The sequence below is a fragment of the Tamandua tetradactyla genome, chromosome 7 (assembly GCF_023851605.1).
Source record: "Tamandua tetradactyla isolate mTamTet1 chromosome 7, mTamTet1.pri, whole genome shotgun sequence".
In the NCBI taxonomy this organism is placed as follows: domain Eukaryota; kingdom Metazoa; phylum Chordata; class Mammalia; order Pilosa; family Myrmecophagidae; genus Tamandua; species Tamandua tetradactyla.
This window is the reverse complement of record NC_135333.1, coordinates 146147541-146169818: the sequence shown is the minus strand read 5'-3', so window position 1 is coordinate 146169818 and position 22278 is coordinate 146147541. Positions and strand designations below refer to the sequence as shown.

At 39.8% G+C, this 22278-nt stretch overlaps 1 protein-coding gene across 1 annotated transcript in view; it reads left to right on the top strand.

The window, feature by feature from the left end:
* Positions 1-283: 283 nt before the first annotated feature.
* Positions 284-22278, top strand: part of E2F7 (E2F transcription factor 7) — a 38922-nt gene continuing 16927 nt past the window's right edge. Inside the window, exons 1-7 of the mRNA XM_077111500.1 lie at positions 284-499; positions 1234-1326; positions 8156-8431; positions 12784-12952; positions 17048-17338; positions 18771-18929; positions 20412-20546. Coding sequence (XP_076967615.1) covers positions 1234-1326; positions 8156-8431; positions 12784-12952; positions 17048-17338; positions 18771-18929; positions 20412-20546 — 1123 coding nt within the window. The 5' untranslated portion in view covers positions 284-499. The remainder of the gene's footprint in view (positions 500-1233; positions 1327-8155; positions 8432-12783; positions 12953-17047; positions 17339-18770; positions 18930-20411; positions 20547-22278) is intronic.

Genomic DNA, 22278 nt, shown 5'->3' with positions numbered 1-22278 from the left:
CCCGCGGCCGCCCGGGCCCGCGTCCCGGCCTGGAATTGGCTCCCCGGCCCGAAGGTTTCCAGGTACCCGGAAGGGGGAGGGGGTCGAGGCGGCAACAATTGGGCGGGTGAGGGCGAAACGCGCGGCCGGGAGCGCCAAGACTCCGAGGGGCGGCGAGCCCGGGCAGTGCCGCAGCGCGATTGGCCGAGGCCGCCCCGACAGCAGCCGCTGATTGGCGGATTCTCAAATTCGGTCTCAAGGCGCCAGAGGAGGTGTTTTAGCCGGGACCGCGATCCAGGGCTGGAGTCCGCCTGGGCGGGTCGGGACGCTGGCGCTACTCGGACGCCGCGGGGTCCCTGCCAACGCGGGGCACTCGGAGCGGGGATCCGCACGCCTCGTTTCCCCCGCTCGATGTCGCCGCCCCAGCCGCCCGGCTGCTGATCGTCGCTGTCCTTTCCCGCGCCGGTGTGGAGCGGTGGAGGTCCCAGTAGAGGCAGGCAGCCTCCTTAGCAGAGCGGGAGTAAGTAGAGTGTGGTCCTTGCACTGGTGCGGGGCGGGAATTGGGGAGAAATGGGGGGGGGCCCACCTCCCGCTCAGACTGCCAGCCTGCCACCCCTTCTCACCTCCCCCGACTGGCTGGGGATTGAGGTGTATCTGCCGCCGAATCTGGCGCGCGCAGTCTGTCCTGGCTCCAGCTCTCCCTTTAGCAGGACCGCACCGGCAACCTGTCCTGCCTCACGATTTGAGGGATTCATTTGGCGAGTTTACACTCGGGGTGCGCCTGGAGGCCTGGGAAGGGGCTGCACTATGCGCTGAGTGGGTTTGGTCTAGTGATCAGATTTCCTTAGTCCTTGATTCAAAGCCCCTCAAAGCCGAATTCCTCCCCAGTTCTTTGCGCCAAAATTAACTGACCTAGAAGACCCTGGATTTCTGACAGATTTACCCAGCACCATTCTTGACTTGGAAACTTTAGTTTGCCCTGTTGCCCTTCATAAAGAATTCTTAATTTCGTCGATGATCTTCCTCGAAGATTTTCAGTAATTACTAAGCACGCTTTAAGCGTTTGTGTATGTGCATGTGCGTTTTAGCGCGGGGCGGGGTGGGGTGGGGAGGAGGCAGCGGCTGCACTCCTGGAAATTCTCAAGGCCACTTTAGGGAGGGGAAGTTCATGTTCATGAACAAGTAATCGATATTTTCATCAAATGAAAAAATATCTCATTGTAAAGTAGTTTTCTAATGTACTGTGCCTTACAGATGGAAGTAAATTGCTTAACACTGAAAGACCTGATCAACCCCAGACAGCCCAGAATAGAATTTGCAATTGAAGATGGGGAAAATGCACAAAAGGTAAGTGCACATAAAGACCTTAAGCGCTACGTATTTAGATGGTGTGGTCTAATCCAATTCAGTTTTCCAACATGCCACTTATATTTGTCTCATAGATGTACTAATTACTTTTGATGAACAGCATAGAAATATACTTTTTTAAAAATTGAAGCATCCAAACCATTCTTGTTGCATTTCTGTTCTCATTTATTGTGCAGTGGTAAGACAGACTAGGTAATACTGGAACCAACTCCTATGGATAAAAGATATGCTGGATGCATAGGTTTATCATTCTCAAGGATGAAACTAGCTAATACTTTGTAGGAGTGTTAATCCTCAGTTCCCAGGTAAATAGAATTTTATTGCTGTAAATGGTGGATTATTAAAGTGTTATGAAATGTAGTCTTCATACCAACAGCCTAAAGGCTTTTCCCTTTACCCATGAAAATGACATGTGCCTACCATATAGAAAGATAAAGTGACTGAGTCTACCAGCATACTTTTGGAATATTTTACAGTGCTACTGCTGGTTTTGCACTGAGCCATTCACTCTCATTTTTGCACAATTTTTAAGACTAGTTGTATTTTCAAGAAACACTACGAAGTAAAGTTGTAATGGGGATGTCTATGCTATCACCTTCACCTCATCAGCACAGTTGCACAAAACCATCCAATGCCTTACCAAGAGTGTAATAGTTAGTTAATGGTGAGCATCTAAGCATGTTTAGGCAGAGGCAAATAAATATAACGAACCCAGTTTTAGAAACTTTGAATATAAATCTATGCATAACAACTTCCTGGATTGCTAAACTTCTCTGGGTGCCTGATCTTAATTTTAGCCTTAGCATCAACAATGAAACTGCCTCATTGCATAGCACCTGTTCAGTGGGCCTTTGAAGAATACTTGACAACTGTTAATTTTTGGATAGGTATGAAATTATATGCATTTCCAGGTAGGTTTTTTTTCCAGCATTTGATTTATTGTTAAGGAAAGAACTATACCAAAGCATTGTTTTAAAGAGGTGTTTTATTTATTTCAATTACCAGAGATCTATTAGGGTAGAATTGCCTGGTGTAGTTTCTGCTTTGGCTTTGGGAAATTCAGAACAAAACTTTTTTCCCTTTAATAATTTTGATGGTGCAGCTTTGAGAATGTGTATATATTTATATAAAGCCTGAGTCAGTGCTCCAGTTCTTTCCTTCTGTAACTTTAACAAACACGCGTCTACTCTAGTTAGCATCAAGAAGTACTATACCCGTTGAGCTTTCACGGTTTAACGGGGGCAGAGAATAATTCAGATGACTCCAGAGAATGAGAGAAGTAGTTTAAATGTTTGAAATAGAATGTATGAGTAGGAATTATTTCACTGCTCATGGAGATGACAGAGGATGAGAGCAGAATGCTCTACAGAGATACTAGGAGGGGCTTCTCTTCATTTTACATTGCTATGAAGTAAAAGAGGGACAATCTTTAAAGTTGATGAGAGCATAAGATTCGGAATCAGACACCTGGGTTTAGGTTCCTTCTCTGTCTTTTATTGCTATGTGACTCCAAGAAGTATATTTATTCAGTCTTTCAGTAAATATTTATGTTCTGGGTCCTTTGGATACTGTGGTTTAATAAGTCTCCTGCCCTCTCTAAGCTTGTTTTTTTTCTTTTCTTCCATAAATTGGAGTTAATAAATAGCATCTCCCCCAGTGGGCTTTTGTAAGTTACCCAGTTACCACATACTCCTCACACTATACTGAATTAAACTGACAGACCAAAGAAAAATATGATGTTTGCCTTCCCTTGGTTGCCTGAGAGACTTTCAGAGGACTCATATGTAAAACTAACTCTACTTTGGTTTGGTTAGTGCTATAATAAGGGGGAGAGGGGGAAAGTACCCTGGAAAAAGAAAGTGGTCAGGGAGAGTAAACTCCTCACAGAGGAGTTAATATGGGACTAACTTAAAAGATGAGCAAATTGAACCGGCAGGAAAACAAGAGTGAGATGGACATTTTAGGAAGAAGAAACAGCATAAATTGTTGTCATTCAAGAAATGTTTGAGAAATCCTGAGTGGCCAGTAACTACTGGTGATGAGTTCTTTCTTGAAATCCTTCTGAATGTGGTGTCCTGCTGAATCAGTTGGGATTCAGAGGGTTTATCTTTCTTGACTGACAGCATATTGGTCAAGATTGGTAAGTACTGTTTTATGCATGCATCTTCTTATCACTCATGGAGAAACTCTTCTTATAAAGGAGCTTTCAACCTCATTACACAAATTAATTGTGCCTGGTTATGGAGTTATAAAGATACTCCTCTTAAATTGTTTATACTGTATTTGGAGAAGTGAAAAGCAGAAAATAGATGGTTTGGGAACAAGGTATGAATAGTCGAGATTAAACTGTGGGAGGGCTTTGTGAAGAGAGAAGATAACAGTTAGGGCTTAAAGGATGGCTGCTATGACAGACACGTGGTAAGAAGATGAACTGGTAAAGAAATAGGAAGGAGCATAGCGTATTTGGGACAATGCCCTGACTTAGATGCAGGTTTTCTTTGAAGATGATTCACTCTGTTCGAGAGTTGTTGAAAAAGAAGGTGAATTCAGTTTGGAATTTGTTTCTACCTGTATGGTTTGCTGTTTTTTAGAAAAATGCAGGAGGTAGCTGGTCGCCTGACTTGGAAGGTCCCCAGCCATTTTCAAACTTGGGAATTGTTAACATATGGGTTGATTTTAAAGCAACAGGCTTGAGAGTATATGAACTATCCCAGAGGGTGCGCAGAGAGAAAGAGAGGGGTGGATGGCTGGGCATGGACTCCTGCAGTTTGTAAGAGCAGAAAAAGAGGACTCAATGAAGGAGACTGAGAAGTAGGAACAGAACCAAGAGGAAATAAGTGGCATCTCAGAAGCTAGGGGCTGAAATTTTAAGGAGCAAAGAATAGTCAACAGTTGTAACTGCTACAGTGAGGTCAGTGACGATATCTGTAAAATTGCCATTGATTTGCCACCTGAGGAGTAGCCGAAGTGCGAGCAGGGGCTCAGAACCACACTGAAGGTTTGAGGAATCTCTGTGAGGTGGGCAGGGAAGGCCCTCAGCGTGACTTCTCATTCTAGTAAGTTTACTCTAAATGGGAGGAGAGTTGTTAGTCAATAGCTAGAAGGAGACACTTTCTAAAGATGTACTCTGCAGCACGTCTTAATGATGTTCAACCAGCAAAGCTTGGCTGACGGCATTAGAGAAGAATGATGGTGTGAGCAGAAGACAGCTCAGCTTAGAGCAGGTTTGAGGAAAAACAAGTGCTATTGGGGCAAAGTGTGGGATGTGTAAGAACTGGATAAGAGGTTGACAAAATTTCATCAAGGACCCTGACAAGGCTGACAACTATATAGATTGTTTGAAAGCACATAATCAAAGTTGCATCTGAGACAAAAACAGGACAAGAACCTGATCTTTTAAATACCAAACCCTTTATATGGCAGCATACTACCAAATTATTTATAGTCATAGTGGTGTTATTCATCATAATGATAATGAAAATTTGTATAGCACTTCACAGATTACAGACTGCGTTCATATTCATTGTGTGGTTTGATCCTCATAGTGATTCTAAGGCAGGTAAGCCAAGGTTTCTCACCTCCAGGGAGAAGCTGTCTCAGCAATAATATTTTTCCAAGCTTTCTGATGAAGGAAGTGATTTCCAGGGTGTGGTGGATTCGATTTCCTGGCCAGCGGACTGTGAGATAAATTTTAATATGCAGGAGGTTTATTAAAGGGAAAGGAGAGGAAAGCAGGAGGATTGGCCCCAAGGGGAAATGCAGAGCTTTAGTGCAGTCTCAGTGGAAGCTTATGGTGACCCTACAGGGAGTTCAAGGATGATACTTCAGAGTAGTCCTGAGTTGGAGCAGGAGGGCTAGGCCTTTACATGTCAGTGCTACTTCTCCCAGCCATTGGGTACAGGCCTTCCCAGAAGGGGTATGACCTTGAGTAAGTCATCAGTCCTCTTCAACCAGGGCAGTTCTCCAAATCTCTGGCAGCTGGGGAGATGAGCCATTCATCCTGAAGGGGCTCTGGGTGCATTACAGTGTTCACTCCACAGCTGGACAGCCTTGCTAGAAAGGCTTAAAGATAGATACTTCAGTCTAAACCTCTTATTTTATGGACAATGAAAGCAGGACCACAACAGAATGAACAATTTCTTTAGTGTCAGAAGGATTCAGAGCTGAGATAAAAAAGCAGGTCTCTCAATTCCTGTTTTAATCCACCTTTCCACAGCCCTACACAATAGTAGAATAGCAGGACAGACAGATGGAGTAAGATGGGACTAGATGGACTAGTATGTGACTAGATTGCAATTGACTTTCTACCCAAAAACTCTCAGAAAGAGTTTTTCTTGGCTTTTTTTCTCTCTGCTGCTACAAAGGTATAATAAAATCATAACCTTCTACCATGTATGTGACTCACCCCCCTCCTACATGGAGTATCACTAAACCATAATGAAAATTTCACTTCAAAGTGTAGGAGGAAATGGTGAGTCCTGAATTGCTCACTAGATAGAGAAAAATTAGGAGCCAACTGTTCCTATGAGGACAGGTACCATGGAGGCAGTAGAAAGAGTAACTCTCTGTCCCTCTCAGCAAGCCTGGGCTATATCCCTTAACTACAAAGATCCCTCTCGGAATAACTGGATAATCAAGGCATGGTGTTATTTGAACACCTGTAATGGGCAAGGAGTTGTGCCAAGCATTATGAGGAATAAGACAACTTGTGGAACTTGCTCCCTGACATCTACAAATGCATAGTCTCATTTACAAGACAAGACACATACTGGGGAAGTTAAATTACAATATGCGGTGCTGTAATATGTTAGCACTAAGTGCCAACATATAATGGTAATAAAGAATGGGAAAGAGGAAAGAAGATATCGGCTAAGTTTTATTGAGTGCTCACTATATGCTAGAAACTATTCTCATAACCTTCAAAGTTGGTATTTTTATTAACTTGATTTTCAGTTGCAAGTAGAATGAGGTGAAGGAACTTGCTCTTGATCACACTGCTGATGCACAGTAAATGCAGATATTGAACTCTGTTGCCTGTGTGCAGAGCTAATTCCCCATATTGCCTCACCTTAGAGCTAATGGGGATCAAAGTGGCCTACCAGGTACATTTTGTTGGACCCGTGAAGAAGATAAGTTGCAATCTTCACGCAGGACATTACAATTTTGGATGCAAAGTTCAGAAACTTCTACTTCTTAGCTGTTTCTTGAGTATCAATTATTTTTACACGAACGAGGTTGTATGTCACCTGGAACAAGTTATTTAGCCTCTCTGTGCTTCAGTTTTTTTATCTGTAGAATGGAAAAATAATAATACCTGTCTCACAGCGTGGGGTGAGGAGTTAATACATGTAAAGTACAGAGAACAGGGTGTGGCACATAGCAAACAGTAATAATTTTCCTTGAGAATTTACTTACAAAGATTCCATCAGACTTGCACACTAGTAGGGACTTGTTAAAAGATGTAGGTAGATTTAGGGCTCCAGGCTGGATGCTTACTACTACTTTGACATAAGAAATAGCCCCCCATCTGCCCTTCTCCCTTCCTGTTACACTGGGACAGCACCTCAGCTGTGGCTAGCTGGGAGCTTCGCTGTTCCAACACCAAGACTTGGCCAGCTTACACAAACTCCAGATTCTCTCAACGTTTAAACTCGTCACATGTTGCTCAATTATAGGAGAGTCCATTAAAAAAAAAACCTCTTATATTCCATTGCTCAGCAAAAACGCCAAGCCTGCAGTGTACGTGTACAGGAAAGGGATTTAACTTATCTACCTTCATAATTAAGTAAGGCAGTATTGACTGAAAGTGAATTCTATGAAGAAAGCACAATATTGCAGTTTTTAAAAGGCAAAAACTTATTTTAGGGGAAAGAAATTTGTTTGATCATGTGGTAGTTCCAAATGTGCATTCCTATACTTAGTCTTTTCTCATAATGGGTCCAACATTAATCTTTTCTTGTAATTGCCTAAGAGTGCTATTTAAAGTGTGGTCTGGATGCAGGTGCTGGCCCATAAACTATTATGAGGCTGCAAAAAAGTTAAGGACAGATATTGAGAGTTGAGCACTTAGAAACTTGTATAGCAATTTTATGTTGCCACCGTAACATCTAAGCCTGTGACCAATGTAGAGACCAATTTAAGTGCTATCAAATTTAACTAGAGAGTCACATGTGGCAGGAATTGTATACTAGGCATACACAGTAGGGCCACCTATCCACATATAGTAGTTTAGAAATTAAAAATAATAATAATAAAGCATATCCTTCACCATGAATAGTTTGAGAAGCATTGCTCTGGGAGAGTTTTAGACCTCTCTAGGCTGGCTTGAAATGTGATATTTCCTTGGATGCTTTTCCATTAACTGAACCTGCAGTAATTATTATATTACCACTGGTGAGCATTGAACTACAAAAGTATAATTGCTCTTCACTGGTTAGCACAAAGTTGTAAATAGTGTTTAAAAAAAATATGGCACTTAGAAGCCATGTGAACTCAACCCACATTAGCCCAACTATTACAGGCACCCACCAGTGACATTTACTTCATGACTTCTCTCTCAGAGATGCTACGCAAGATAGATTTAAAATGAATAGCAGATTATGTTCCACTGTTTTAGTGGAGCAACTCTTAGATTCCCATTCATCTTTCTGTTTTCATTAGTCTTATCCTTGTATTTATTAGCCCTGAACATATAGACCTGTTTGTATTTTCATGTCTTAGTGAGTCTTTAAATGCTGGGAACAGACTATACTCTTAGCTGTACTTTGCTCTTTCTTATTCTTGCTAAAAGGTCTCTTTTTTTAAATAGGAAAATATATTTGTTGACCGATCAAGGATGACCCCAAAGACTCCAATAAAAAATGAACCAATTGATTTATCGAAGCAAAAAATCTTCACTCCAGAAAGAAATCCAATTACTCCAGTTAAGCTTGTTGACAGACAGCAGGCAGAACCATGGACACCCACAGCTAACCTGAAGATGCTCATTAGTGCGGCCAGCCCAGACATAAGAGACCGGGAGAAGAAAAAGGGATTGTTCAGACCCATTGAAAATAAGGATGATGCATTTACAGACTCTCTACAGGTAAACAGATTATGCTCCTGAGGTTTTTATAAGATGTTTTAAAATTCACTTGAGTATGAAAAAGTCATAGAATTTTGAAAATAAAGAATTTTCTAGTTAAATTTGTACCAAAAGCCGTATTAAATTAATGTTTTATTTATAGCTAAAATGGATTCTTACTCTATCTCATTTTTGATAACGAACACCACTTTCTTCTGTTTTTGTATGCTACTCTCTCGATGAGTACACATTTAAAAATGATGACTTTTTTTAATAACAGGAAGGCCATCTTTAAATTGCTGGTCCTGTGGGCAAAACAGGGCTTTTGAGTAATTAGCATATCAAAACTTTTTTGAAAAATCATCAGTCAGTAGTTTTTACTCTCCCATCAAACCTTTTCCCAGACCTACTAATTCGAGTATTATTTCTTTATTATTTTCTCTCCTTTTGGTAAAATTTTTTTTTGCTATAAAAATTGCCAAAATCATGTACTCAGGGACAGAAAAAAGAAAAAGATTTAATCCATCCCTAAATTACAGTTTGAAATTACTATATCAAATCTGCTACATGCTTCATTGTAAATTCCTTAGAACTAACATATTCCTTAATATAACAAAATACAAATCATGCAGTTTAGAGAGTAATTCTTACTTGCTTAAAGCCAGAAAAAAAAAATCACAAGGCCAGACTGTTCTTTTGCTTCCTTTCCACTTTATATTTGATGAGGAAAATACAAGGGGCTTAGTTTCAGAGCACCTGGGTGACTTCAGGAAAATCATTCAGTGTCTCTGCACCTCAGTTTTCTCATCTGTGAAATGGGAATCATAACACCTGCCTGGTTATATTAGGGTTTTAAAATTAAATGAAATTATGGTTTTTACTGTCAAAGTCATATAAATATTAGGTTTTTTTATTTTCTTGACAAAATACAGCAACGTGAAATCACCCACTGGGAATTATTGGTGGCCTCTTGGACAAGATAGTGTTATTGATATCTTACTTTGGTAGAACAAGTTGTTTAATTTGACCCTAAAACAATTTAATTTTTGGTTTCAACTCAGGCTTTATAGCAGGATTTTAACTGATCAGTCATCTAGAAATGTTCCTTACTATTAAGAAGTAAATGCCCTAAAAATTAAGTGGCCTTTACAAAGCCTAATAATGTTTCTTAAAATTTTTCCATGATGCACTTTGACAGACTATTGATAATATAAGATACAGTGGTCATATATGTAAGTTCTTTAATACACCAGGAATCCTCTGAACCCAAAAAACCCAAAAAATACCATTAGTTTATACCTGCCTCCCCAAACAGGGTCACCACTATCCTGAATTGGTATTTACCATTTCCTTGCCATTTTTAAAACCATAAATGTGTATGCCTATGTAATAGGTTGCTTAGGTTTGATTTGGTTGTGTTTGGGCCTTAAACTTTATAAAATTGAAGCCATACAGTAATCAGTCCTCTGGAACTTGCTTTTGCAGATAACATACATCTTTAAGATTTGCTCATGTTTTTGCATGTAGCTGCTGTTGTCTCATTTTCAAAGCTCTGTGATATGCCATTGCATACATAGACCACAATTTATTTATCCATTCTCTTATATAGCCATCTGGATTGTTCCCACATTGGGGCTAATTGAAATTATGCTTTAATGATGTTCTTGTATACATATGTACGTATACATATGTACGTATACATATACAAATTTTCTCTAGGGAGGTGGTTCTCAAAATAAGGTTCAGGGACCTCTGAGGATTCCAAAGACTCTTTTAGGGGTTAACAAGGTCAAAACTGTTTTCATAATACTAAGACATTTGTCTTCTGAACTTTTAGTCTCTCATGAGTATACTTCATGATATGGATGTTAAAACGGATGAATTGCAGAAGCAAGCATGAGAATGCAGTTGTCTTCAATTAAGCCAGACACTTAGGAGATTTGAGAAGATATTTAAAACAGCACTACTTTTCTCTTAGGAATTTTTTATCTTAGAAAATATATTTATAAAAAAATATATATCACTTGTGTTATTGGTAGGTAAATTGTGTTATTGATAGGTTAAACCCACATGAACAAAAACCTTTTGGGGATCCTCAGTAATTTTTAAGAACATAAAGGTATCCTGAGACCGGAAAGTCAGAGAACCAGTGTTTTAGGGCATGCACCCAGCAGTGAAATTGCTAGGTCATTGGATATGCATTGTTCACAAGAGAATGTCACATTGTTTTCCAAAATGATAGTGGCTTCCACCAACAGTGTGTAAGTATTTACTGATCCACATCCTCCCTGGTGCTTGAATTGTCAAACTTATTCACTTCTGCCAACCTAGTAGATGTACAGTTGTATCTTATCATGGGGTTCGTTTGCTTGCCATGGGTACTCAGGAGATTAAGTTTCCACATGTTTGCTGGCCATGAATTTTCCTCTTCTGTGAAATGTCTGATTGTTTTTTTGGTTGGTTTTGTTTTTGTTTTTGCTGATTTTTATTGGTTTGTTTTTCTTTCTTGTATTGATTTATAAGAGTTTACTATATATTCTTGATATAAACCTATGTTGATTATATATATATGTTTTATATTATTTCAATTTGGTACCTGTCTTTTCACTTTACCTTGTTTCTTCATGAGCAAAAGTTCTTAATTTTAACATACTTAGTTTATCAATTCTTTCTTCTAAGTTTGGTACTTTTTGTGTTTTTTAAAAGAAATCCTTCCCTGATTTGAGGTTAGAAAAATATTCTTCTATAATTTCTTCATTTAAAATTTGCTTTATATGTTTAAATCCTTAACCCATTTGGAATTGATTTAGGTGTATAATGTAAGTCAAGGATACAACTTCAATTTTTCTATATGTAAAATCAGTTGTCTCAGCATTATTTATTTAATAGTTATTCCTCTTCTCTCCAACTGGCAATGCCATCTGTGTGATTCTGTTTCTGGACTCATTTCTGTTCTATTGGTCATTTTATCCATCTCTATAGATTATATGCCTTGATATCTGGTAAAGCAAGACCTTCAACTCATTTTTCTTCAAAAGTGGTTTGACTCTTCTTTGTCCTTTTTCCCTTGTATATATACCTTAGATGAAATTTTGCTTGGAAATGTCTTGAGTCTGTAGAGTAATTTAAGTTGGATTAGTATCTTCATGGTACTGAGTCTTCCTAGCCGTGAAATCAGTGTATTTCTCCATTTTTTATATTTGTTTTAATATTTACACAAATTGATTTATTCCTAAAAACCTTTTTTTTTTTGCTTTTGTAAATATTTTTTTCTGAATTTATTTTCTGTTACTGTTATGTAGGAACACAGCTGCTTTTTAAAATTTATCTTGTATTCAGCCCACCTGGTTTGGTTCTTCTGTTATTTCCAATAATTGGTCTGAGATTCTCTTGAGTTTCTGATGTAAGCAGTCATATCCTTTGCAATTGGAAGTCTTGTATCTTTCTTTCCAATCCCTTACCTCCATTTCTTTTTTGTGTCCTCATGCCCTGGCTGGTCTATCTAGTGTGGTGTGGAAGAGGAATGGTGATGATGGGTATCCCACTCGCTTTCCCTGCTTTAAGGGTGTGCTTCCAAGGCTCCCCATTACAAGTGTCTGCTGTTGAGTTTTCGTGGATAACCCTTTGTTAAAGCAAAGAAGTTCTCCTGTTCCTAGTTTTCTAAGGGCATTCTGAAAAATCATGCATACGTGTTAAAGTCATCAAATGCTTTTTCTGAGTCTAAAATAATCGTATCACATTTTTGTTGAACATGTTCATTGCAAAGCCTTTAACTTTCTTGGGACTTGAATTGAGCCCTTTTCAAATGTGGGTTGATGAGTCAAGGACACTGGTCTAGAGTACTGACAAAAAGAAAGGATAGGGAAGAATAGGATTTAGTTGGCCCTCTTGAGTTTCGTCAACCCTTGGTCAACTATAAAACATTAACCAAAACACTTTGGTGACATGATGCAAGCCAGTACATCCCAAACTTCCTTCGGAATCATTCAGGATCCCTGCAGCAGGTCAGGGATGAGGCCTGAGATTTTGCATCTCTAACAAGCTCTGGATGGTGCTGATTCTACAGGTCCAGCTACTACACTGTTAACAAGGATGTAGCAACCTGTAAATGACTGATGTTTTTCATTTTTATTTTTTAATCTTTTAACCAGAAGACTCAGCTTCAAACTGCAAAGGAAAAAAAAAATTATCCAGAGACGATAATAGGTAAAATATTGACAGTTAGATTAAGATATGTTATTTTAACCTAACCAGCATCTAGGCTGGTAAGGGTTGGGCTGTACCCCCCAACTTCCCAATATTAGCTATTACAATTTCTCCATTAGGATGTTAACCATGACATCTCCCCTCTCCCTTCTATCTGCCCTCTGTAGCTTGATGTTGTTGGGGACAATGCTGTGGATGAATTTGAAAAGCAAAGGCCAAGCAGAAAACAGAAAAGTTTAGGACTCCTGTGCCAGAAGTTTCTAGCTCGCTATCCAAGTTACCCCATGTCAACTGAGAAAACTGCCATCTCCCTAGATGAAGTTGCTGTCAGTCTTGGTATGTACCATCAGACTACTGGGAAGCATGTCTCCAGTTACCGTGGGAAACTGATATTTTCAGGCAGGCCAAAGGCTCTTATATTAAGTAAAAGTGGTCCCTCTGAAAAGATGAGGACAAAAGAGCAGGTAGAGCTTCCCTCTGTCATCAGGTTTCTTACCATTGTGCATAGACTCCCAAGGAGCCTTCAAACCAAAATTTGTTTTATTTTTTTGAGAGAATATTTTTATGAGATTTATATTAAAATTTAATATCTCATATTTTCATTTCATCTTATTTCAGATAAACTCAAAAATGATTTGGAATCGCTTGCTATTTATTTTTAGTAATGTTTCCAGGAATTCAGAACGTTTTTATTTCCTTTATAAAGCAAAATTTGAAAGCTCTTTACGTTTGAAGGTCTTTACTGTGATATTCACAGCAATCCTGCCAAACCAGTAAAAAGCACATCTAGTCATATCTCAGACAGCTAAACCTGTCTGAGGTTTGAATACATGTGTTCACGTGGCATGCAAGTGTATAATATGGGGCAGAGCGTGGGCTATAAATAAGTATATAGCTACTAAAAAAAAAGAAACCCCTCCTGGGTATGCATTGCATTGGTTTCAGGATGAATAGACTGTCGATAATCATTAAATAAGCAGAAATCACAATGGATTGAAGGTGTATCAGGGTGCCTCTTAAAAAATAAGGGGGTTTTACACAGAACAAAAAAGGAAAAAGTTCTGAGGAAATCAGCTACATAGGTTTTGTAGTAGATTATATTTGTAGTTTCGTTATTAGTTCTGTTTTTTCCCATAGCCCAGAGAAATGGGCCCCAGTAGATGACTGTCGATCTGGGTTATTGAAGCTGATGGCTAAAAAGATTTTAGTTATTGGGAACAAGATAATAAAGAGGTAATTGTTGTGACAGGAAGACCATGGGCTGAGCTTTGGGTCAGACATGGCTGGCTCTGAAGTCCAACTCCCCAGTTTACAGGCTATGAGAGCTTTAGAAAGTTAATTCACTTTTTGACGCTATAAAACAGGGACTGTAACCCCTACCTTGCAGAGTAGAGCAAGATTTGGGTATAATATCTGTAACAGGCCTAATGCAGTGCCTGGCATGGAGAACTCTTATTTTATGGAACAGTGTCTACTCAGCTCATACTAGATGTATGCCTCTGTTTCCCCTGCTTCTCAAACTGTCCTCTGAATTTCTGTAGCTCAGAGGAGGAAGTATGGTGCTGGGTTTGGGGAGCCATTCTGGAACCCAGAAGTAGAATGCCATGTTCTGGAATTAATGGCAGTGAAACAAGAAGGGGAAAGTGAGCCAGATAGAAAGAGGCATCTTGCAGAGGCAGCTGAAGAACAGTGTCGTGGAGATAAGGATAAAATGACAGCTCGTGCAGTGTTCTTCTCACTGTACTTACTGATGATGCCAGTACAGAAAGGCAGGAAGTTGAAAAGCTATGTTACCAGCCCCAAGAAGGACAGAGAAGTGGAACCCTACCATCATAGGAGCATTCTGCAGATTCCCATGTTATGGTTGACTGGAACAGATTTTTACATCAGTTTCCCAGTGCCTCATGATCACCCAGACCTGCCAGATGAGTAGACCATCATGTGAGGTTGATAAATGGGATCCATTCCTGGAAGCTGTTTTGATGGTGCCCTTCACTTAGGGTTGAGTCTAAACTTCCTGCTACATCCCAAGTTATAAGCTATAAAATCATATTTTAGGGGCGGGCAGTGGTGGCTCAGTGGCAGAGTTCTCACCCACCATGCCAGAGACCCGGGTTCGATTTCCCGTACTTGCCCATGTAAAAGAAAATCATTTTAACCAAGGGTGAGCACAGCATTAAAATGTCATGGTTTCCCAAATTCTGTAGCCATAGAGGTTTAAGATTGCTCTTATAGGTAAGAAGTTAAGAACTGGGTGTGACTTTAGCCCATGGAAAATAACACAGCCTAGCAAACTATTTTGTTGGGCTGGGAGAAGTTCTTCATGAGCCCCATCAGGGACTAAGGGAAGCATGGTAATTATAAATCCTCAATGGCATAACTAATGCCATAACTAGGATTAAAAAGATTACCTTGTCACAAAAGGAAAAGAAGGTTGAGTGTCAGGGAGAACCTTCCTGGCAAAGAAAACTCCCGGAGTAACCCACAGAACTTGAGACCTGTAAAATGGAACATTTAGTATACCAGCTAATGGACAGCTAAACTCAGTCCAGATTGCAAAGGCGAGTTATTAAATAGGCAAGTAGCTGCCGCCTTTGCCTTTGCCAATACCTACTAGATACCCATTGTGCATATTAAGTAAGCATCATCTTACTGTCCAAGTGGTCAGAATCTTCCTTTAATTTCCTTTCTCAGGCTGTCTAGCCACTGGATGGAGACTTAACAGCTTGTATCAAATACATAATAAAATAGCCAGGCATATGGCTGGCCCTGGGGTGTCTCAGTTGCATTCACATGACATTTCTAATGGGAAGGTTTGTAGAATGTTACACTCCAAACAAGATGTGTTAATAAATGAAAACAGACTGGAATAAAGAACCAGGCAGTTCTGGACAAGGGGCTGCTCACTGCTCCTGCCAGCACCTTCCAGAAGGCATCTGGCATCGAAGCCTGAGATTTGAGGGTGAAGAGCTTTTCAGAGTCATGAGCTGAAATGTTCTGATTGACTGTGAAATGCCTTTTCATACATGTGATAGAACTTCCTCTCAGCTCCAAAGTTTTCATTGTAATGCAATGTATTTTTTGTGTGTTATATCTTTGAAGGTCCGAAAGCTGCATTCACTGAGTCTGCCCTGGTTATATTAAGCACCGTCTGGCAAGCAAGCAGAAAGAGGGTATCTTTGTAGCTGAGCAGGTTTTCTGGAAAATGCCTGGAGGCTTTTGTTATGGATACTTAGATAAGAGCAAAGGGGCCAGTGGATTCCAAAAGCCAGAAGGCCTGTTGCACAACAGGATGAGTCACAGATGTGAGATTTTTAAAATCAGATTCTACTGTGACCTCTTATGCTAGCAAGGATTTTAGGTCTCTCCAATGCCAGGGCACAAGAGTATTTACAAAATAATGTGCAAACAGATAAAATTAACCCTATTGGGGGTCCCTTTGAATTTATTATTATATTTAATCCTTATCATTTTATGAGATAAAGGGATAAGTAACTTTCCAAGAATCACCCAAACCAGTAAAGGGAGGAATGAGGATTTACATCCAGGCAGGCTGTCTGACCCCACAGCCCCACCTTAACCACTATCAATATTGTTAGTAAGCTTGAAGGACAGCTCGTGATTCTAACTGTTTGGTGAGTGTTGAGAAAGTGAATAAGGAATTGATGAACTTCATAATCAGACTGTAATAGAGATTCTGTGCTTCACTGTTGGGCTGTTTGGTAGGATGTAATGAACAGGAGCACAGTGAGAATCCAATAACTGTGATGGAGCAAAAGGAAACTCATGTATTCTTCCAGTTGTGGATGTGCTTCCTCTAGCCAGCTGAGAAGGGTGCCCAAGCTCTTAATTTCTGAGTTTCCAGTTAAAACAGGAACAAAATATTTACTGTTTCCCTTACTGGACCACTAAGCAAGTAAATAAGGTAGTTTTTTCATATCATTCACACTCCAGGAAAGGATAGCATTGTCCAATAATAAGGTATCTGTTATTGGACACAATTTATTTTATAGTGTGCATAATTAGGATACAAGTCAAAATCAAACCATCTAGTATTCATCAATCATCCATTAGAAGCACTATAATGTATACTGATCAATGCCGTATTTTTAATGTCCTGAAATGTTTATGTGGTTTGCCTAACGGGTCTAAAGCAAAGTTGCTATGCTGTTTATGTAACATATAAGCAGCCATCATTTATCTCTAAATGGGTGTTTTCTCCTAAATCTTATTGTATTTCAGTCTTAAGAAGAAGAAAAATGTATTTTCTGTTGCTTGCATCCTTACAGATTGGATTTGTTGAGGACTGGAACTTGCTGGGTGTTGCATTGGGCATCATTCAAAGTAATTCATAAGCAAGATCCAGGCCTTCAAGGAATTTACAGTAAAAAATATTCTCATCATGTCTGTTGGCTTCCATTTTTCAAACAGGCGTTGAAAGGAGACGCATCTATGACATTGTCAATGTGCTGGAGTCGCTGCAGCTGGTCAGCCGGGTGGCCAAGAATCAGTATGACTGGCACGGACGGCACAGCCTGCCAAAAACCTTAAGAAACCTCCAGAGACTAGGAGAGGAGCAGAAATATGAAGAGCAGATGGCATACCTCCAGCAGAAAGAGCTAGAACTGATGGATTATAAATTTGGAGAACGTAAAAAAGATGGCTATCCAGATTCGCAAGACCAGCAGTTATTAGATTTTGCTGAACCCGACTATCCCTCCTGTAAGTCCTTTATAAACATGTGAGTAATGGCAGAGAGAGAATCTTCTAGGAAAGATTCTCCACTTAGATGGGAAATACCAGATTGACAACCCTGGAGGGAGATGTCCTCTGTTCTCTCTACTGAAGAAAAGAAGGCAGATGGCTCCCAACTGGGCTGCCCAATCAGCCTCACTTAAAACCTGTCTAAAGGCAGCTCACTTGATATTTGCATGTTTGTACTGAAGCCGGCTAATGGTACTCCTCCTTGAGAGTGACAGTCCATGCTGTTTTCTTTTGTGATCTTTAAGTAAAATTTACCTAGAAAGAAGTTATCTTTTCAAAGAATTCCATTTTTTAAATTACATACTGGGGTTGATTACTTAGAAGAGAATCCTTTCACCAGAAAATGTTGAAAAGATAGGCAATTCCTGCTTTCATTTGATGCGGAAAATTTTTTGAAGTAGATCTGTTTTGCTCTCCACACTCTTCCTACCCATCCCCCAATTCATATTTATCAGGGTTTCCTCTTCATATTTTAACCATTGATCTTCATCTTTCTCACCCTCTTCCCCATTGCCAAGATGATAAAGGGCAAGTGTCACTCACATTTCACCTGCAAATATAAAAAATAGAAATGAAAAGGTGATCCTAGTTTTCATGAAATTCACCACCTCATGCCTTTTAGTTCTACCCTATGAGCTAGTACTTATCCTCATAACCAAAGGAGACAGCCATCTGCTGGGGATGCTGTGCCTACATCTACAGCAATACACATCTAATCAATGTCTCCTGTTTATTCTTAGTCTGTTAATTCACCTGCCAAATCCGAAGAGAATTGGAGGAAGTGGATACCTGCATGTTCAGGGTATATTTTAGATATTATAGGAAAGAGAAAATTAACAATGGTGTCCTTCCTTTGAGGAGAGAGTGGATGTTCTGAAAACAATTCCTGCCCTATCCTTGTACTACTCTTCAGCAGTAGTAAAAACGTTGCTTCAGGAAAATGACACCATGGAGTCTCTTATTTGAAGCATGAATATAGAGCATTCAGAGTGGTTTAAAATATGCACTTCGGAATTTATGCCTACTGCAGAGCAATTTTATGAGCCACAAGAAAATTGGCATTATTTCTCTTTTTCTCTTAATTTTTTTATTTTCAAATAGTTTCACACTCACAGGAGAGTTGCAAAAACAATGCAAAACCCATGCATGTAACACCAACATCCCCCTCCTCGGTTCCTAGGTATCCAGGGCTTTCAGGGCTGGATACCTAGGGCTAACTTTTCTTTCAGGGCTAACTTTTCTGATGCATGTTCAGTAAGCTGCTGCCTATAGCAAGAGTGATCTTTCCAGCTGCATGTTCAGAGCCCCAGATAGTTGCAGCAAACTGTAAGTATAGTTTCCATTGTGGTAAGTTGCATATTTTGATGCTTTTCTTTCATTCTCTTTATAGCATCTGCAAATAGTAGAAAAGACAAGTCTCTGAGAATTATGAGCCAGAAATTTGTCATGCTATTCCTCGTCTCCAAAACCAAGATTGTTACTCTTGAGGTGGCTGCCAAAATACTGATAGAAGAAAGCCAAGATACCCCAGATCACAGTAAATTTAAAAGTAAGAATCTTCATCTAATCCATATATAAGCACAGAAAGGGTGGGATATTACATATTATGATTTTCTCCCTCTGAGATTAAAAATGTATTTTTTGCGTGTGAAGTGCACTCCTTCCTGCACTCATAAATGTTCTTGCTGCTATGAAGAGGTAAGGGAATCACCCAGAATTCTCATTAACATCCTGTCAGATGCCTTTCCCTAGGCAGGCAGAGTGGGCAGTGAGAAGCAAAATGCCATTGCTGCCAACGCCACTCAGGGAGGGTGTGAGTTACTTTGCATTTCTCTTTAGTATTGCTGCATCCAAGACAGAATGCCTGAGTTTTCTTTCCCCTTTTTTCCCCACCCACTGCATACTCTTCTGAAGGGTGGAGATGAAAGTTGTCTGCAGGTAAGACCCTCCAAAGGACTGGTCAGGGCAGGGTAGGGGTGGTGGGATATGACTGCTGGGCAAGAGGAGAGTTTTTGAGGTTCACCCTCAGTGCATCTTCCTTTTCTGTGAGAGCACACATCCTGAGCCAAATGCCTTCAGCTGCTGGAGTCTTTTCAAGCCCTTTTGAAGCCATGAACTCAACATTTTCTTTTTTTTTTCCCCCCCAACTGGAATCATAGCTACCCAGTGGGAGAAATGGCTATATTAAACCCAGCCCTGTCAGGACTGGGAAGAAAGCTGCATCTAGGATGAATGCTTGATGTTTCTGGACTGTGATTAAAGCTCTTTTGCTTGATCTTAGCCCTGAGGTCATGTGGGTTTCCTACCTATAAATTGATTTCTTCAATAGAAAATACTTTGTAGTCATGTTCTGACTTCAAATGTGATACGTCCTTCTGAGCTTCTCCTCTAGTACATGCACTTTCAAATATCTTTCCAAAAGCCTCTCTTAAGACTCAGAGAATGCTCCTTCTCCCCCACATTGGGTGACCAGGATGCCACAATTTCAGGTGAAGAGCTGCCTGTCTTTAGCAGTTATACTTTGTGACCTTGAAGCCTGGGCATCCTGTGTGCCCAGGAGTGCTGCCTCACAGGAAGCTCTGGGGAACCACTGTCATTTCGACAGGCTGGCTGCCTGGTCGAGCTAGTGCCGTGACCTCTTGCTGGAAGAAACTTCAGGGTCAGCTTTTGATGTGCCATCTGTTAGCATTACCTTTACTCCGACTTTAATTACATCCCATTTCCCTCTCTTGGTGGTTTTGCAATCCAGTGGTCCCTGCTTGTCACCAGGTGCATCTTATAAGAGATGTGACGTTGTGGAAATGGAAGGGCGCAGTGACCTTCTCTTAGTATGTCTTTACACAAGTCCTGTATGATTTAATGGAAAGCCATTGGTCTCTTCATCCCATTCCAGTGCTTTCTACTTGAGGTTTATATGGTGGCCTGGAAGAGTTACTTATCACATAAAGGTTTCAGTGTCTATGTATAGCTATCACTAAAATGGAATGGTGTCACAGACTGCATAACCATAATTGTGTTTTATATCTTCAAGCAAAGGTACGACGCCTTTATGACATAGCCAATGTCCTGACCAGCTTGGCTCTGATTAAAAAAGTGCATGTAACAGAAGAACGAGGCCGTAAACCAGCCTTCAAGTGGATTGGGCCTGTGGACTTCAATGCCAGTGGTAAGGTGGCACGATTGTGCTAGGGACCTGTTTTGTTTATAACCCCCAATTCCTTTAGCAAATCATACATGTACTATATGTAGATAGATAGATTTTCTACTTCATTCCAAACCCAAGTCACATACAAAATCAGATTAGCAGGTTTACTCTTGGAATGTGAGCCTTAATCTTCAAAGCATATGTACTGATCAGCTCACACAAAGTAGCACCAGGAAGTAGAAAACATTGAAAGGTAATAGCTTGGGAGTTTCTGTAACTATTAAATTAAAGCTCTTTTAAAGTTTTTATTTTGTTCCAAAGTTTTTTTGCTGGGAGTTTGGTAATCAGTATTAAAAATGACACTTCTTGGGGTGCATGGATTGTTTATTGGTAGAATTCTCACCTGCCATGCAGGAGATCTGGGTTTGATTCCCAGTCCATGCAATCCTCCCCACCCCCAAATCCTCAAAAAATGTCAACAAATGGTGCTGCACTGGGATATTCACATGGATAAAGAATGAAATGTGACCCCCACCACACATCATACTAAAAAAAAGAAACACGACACTTTTGGAGTTGGGTTGTTTCTATACTGGCATGTGAAAATGTTTTTGGTTTTGTTTTTTAATTTCAGATCATGTAAAAATTGTATCAGTTGCTATCACAAAACTAATATGTGGTAAGATTGCTTCTAAATATAGTATGAAATTAATGAACGCCTTTTTTTATAACTTATATAAAAGGTTACAGATATCATAATTTTACCAAACTAGAATAAAAAAGGATATTATCTACTCTTTATTTCACAGGTAACATCTGAGCAATCGGGCTAGATCCTACCATACCAGCTATTTTACATATAGCTGTGCTGCTTGAAAAAAGGCCATTAGAAGTCATTTTTAAATTACCTTTCCAATTTTGATGTTAGTGATATAAATTTGTGGCACTTAACCCAAGCTTATAAAAGATAAAGCTCTCCATCTCTCCTGTTATACATCATTCACTTAGGCTCTAGATGAAACCACTTAAAAGAAAGTTTAACTCATTCAACCCAGCAAGTACTTACTGAATATGGACTGTGCACCAGTTAGTATACTAAATGCCTTGAGACTCAGATTTAAAGATGTGTGACATCGTTCCTGCCTGTGCAAAATATACAACTGCAATTTTCTGCTTCTCTACCTTTGGCTTCTCCTATTCTTTTCCTTTCCTACGTAAATAAATCTCTTCCATCTATAAGACCTGGCTCAAATGTCAACTCCTCCATGAAGTTTTCTCTGATTATCCAGTGTAGAGAGCATCTAATCTGAACTATTACAATGTAGTAGTAGTCTGTTGTTGTACTTGGTGAGCTTCTATTGAAGGTATATGAGTCACACATTTGAAAATTAGGAATTACATGCTCGACAAGATGGTACTAGCTCTGTAAGAATTCAAAGAAGATAAGGTTAAGTTTTTCATGCACTGTTGGATTTTGGTGGGATGGAGAGCCTTTTAGTTGAAGGAAAAGCATAAGCAAGAAAAAAACTGGTTTGTGTTGGGAGACCAGTCACCATGATTAAAGTGGAGGGCATAGAGTAGACAACTATGAGAAATGAAATTTGATCAGTTGGGTAACCATGTTTTGGAAGGCATCAAAAATTAAGCCATGAAACTTGGTCTAGATGTAATAGACAAGTCACAAGGGGATCCTTGGATATAAAGAGTAAAAGAGAGAAAGGAATCAAAGGTGGTGGCATCATCGAGGAAAATA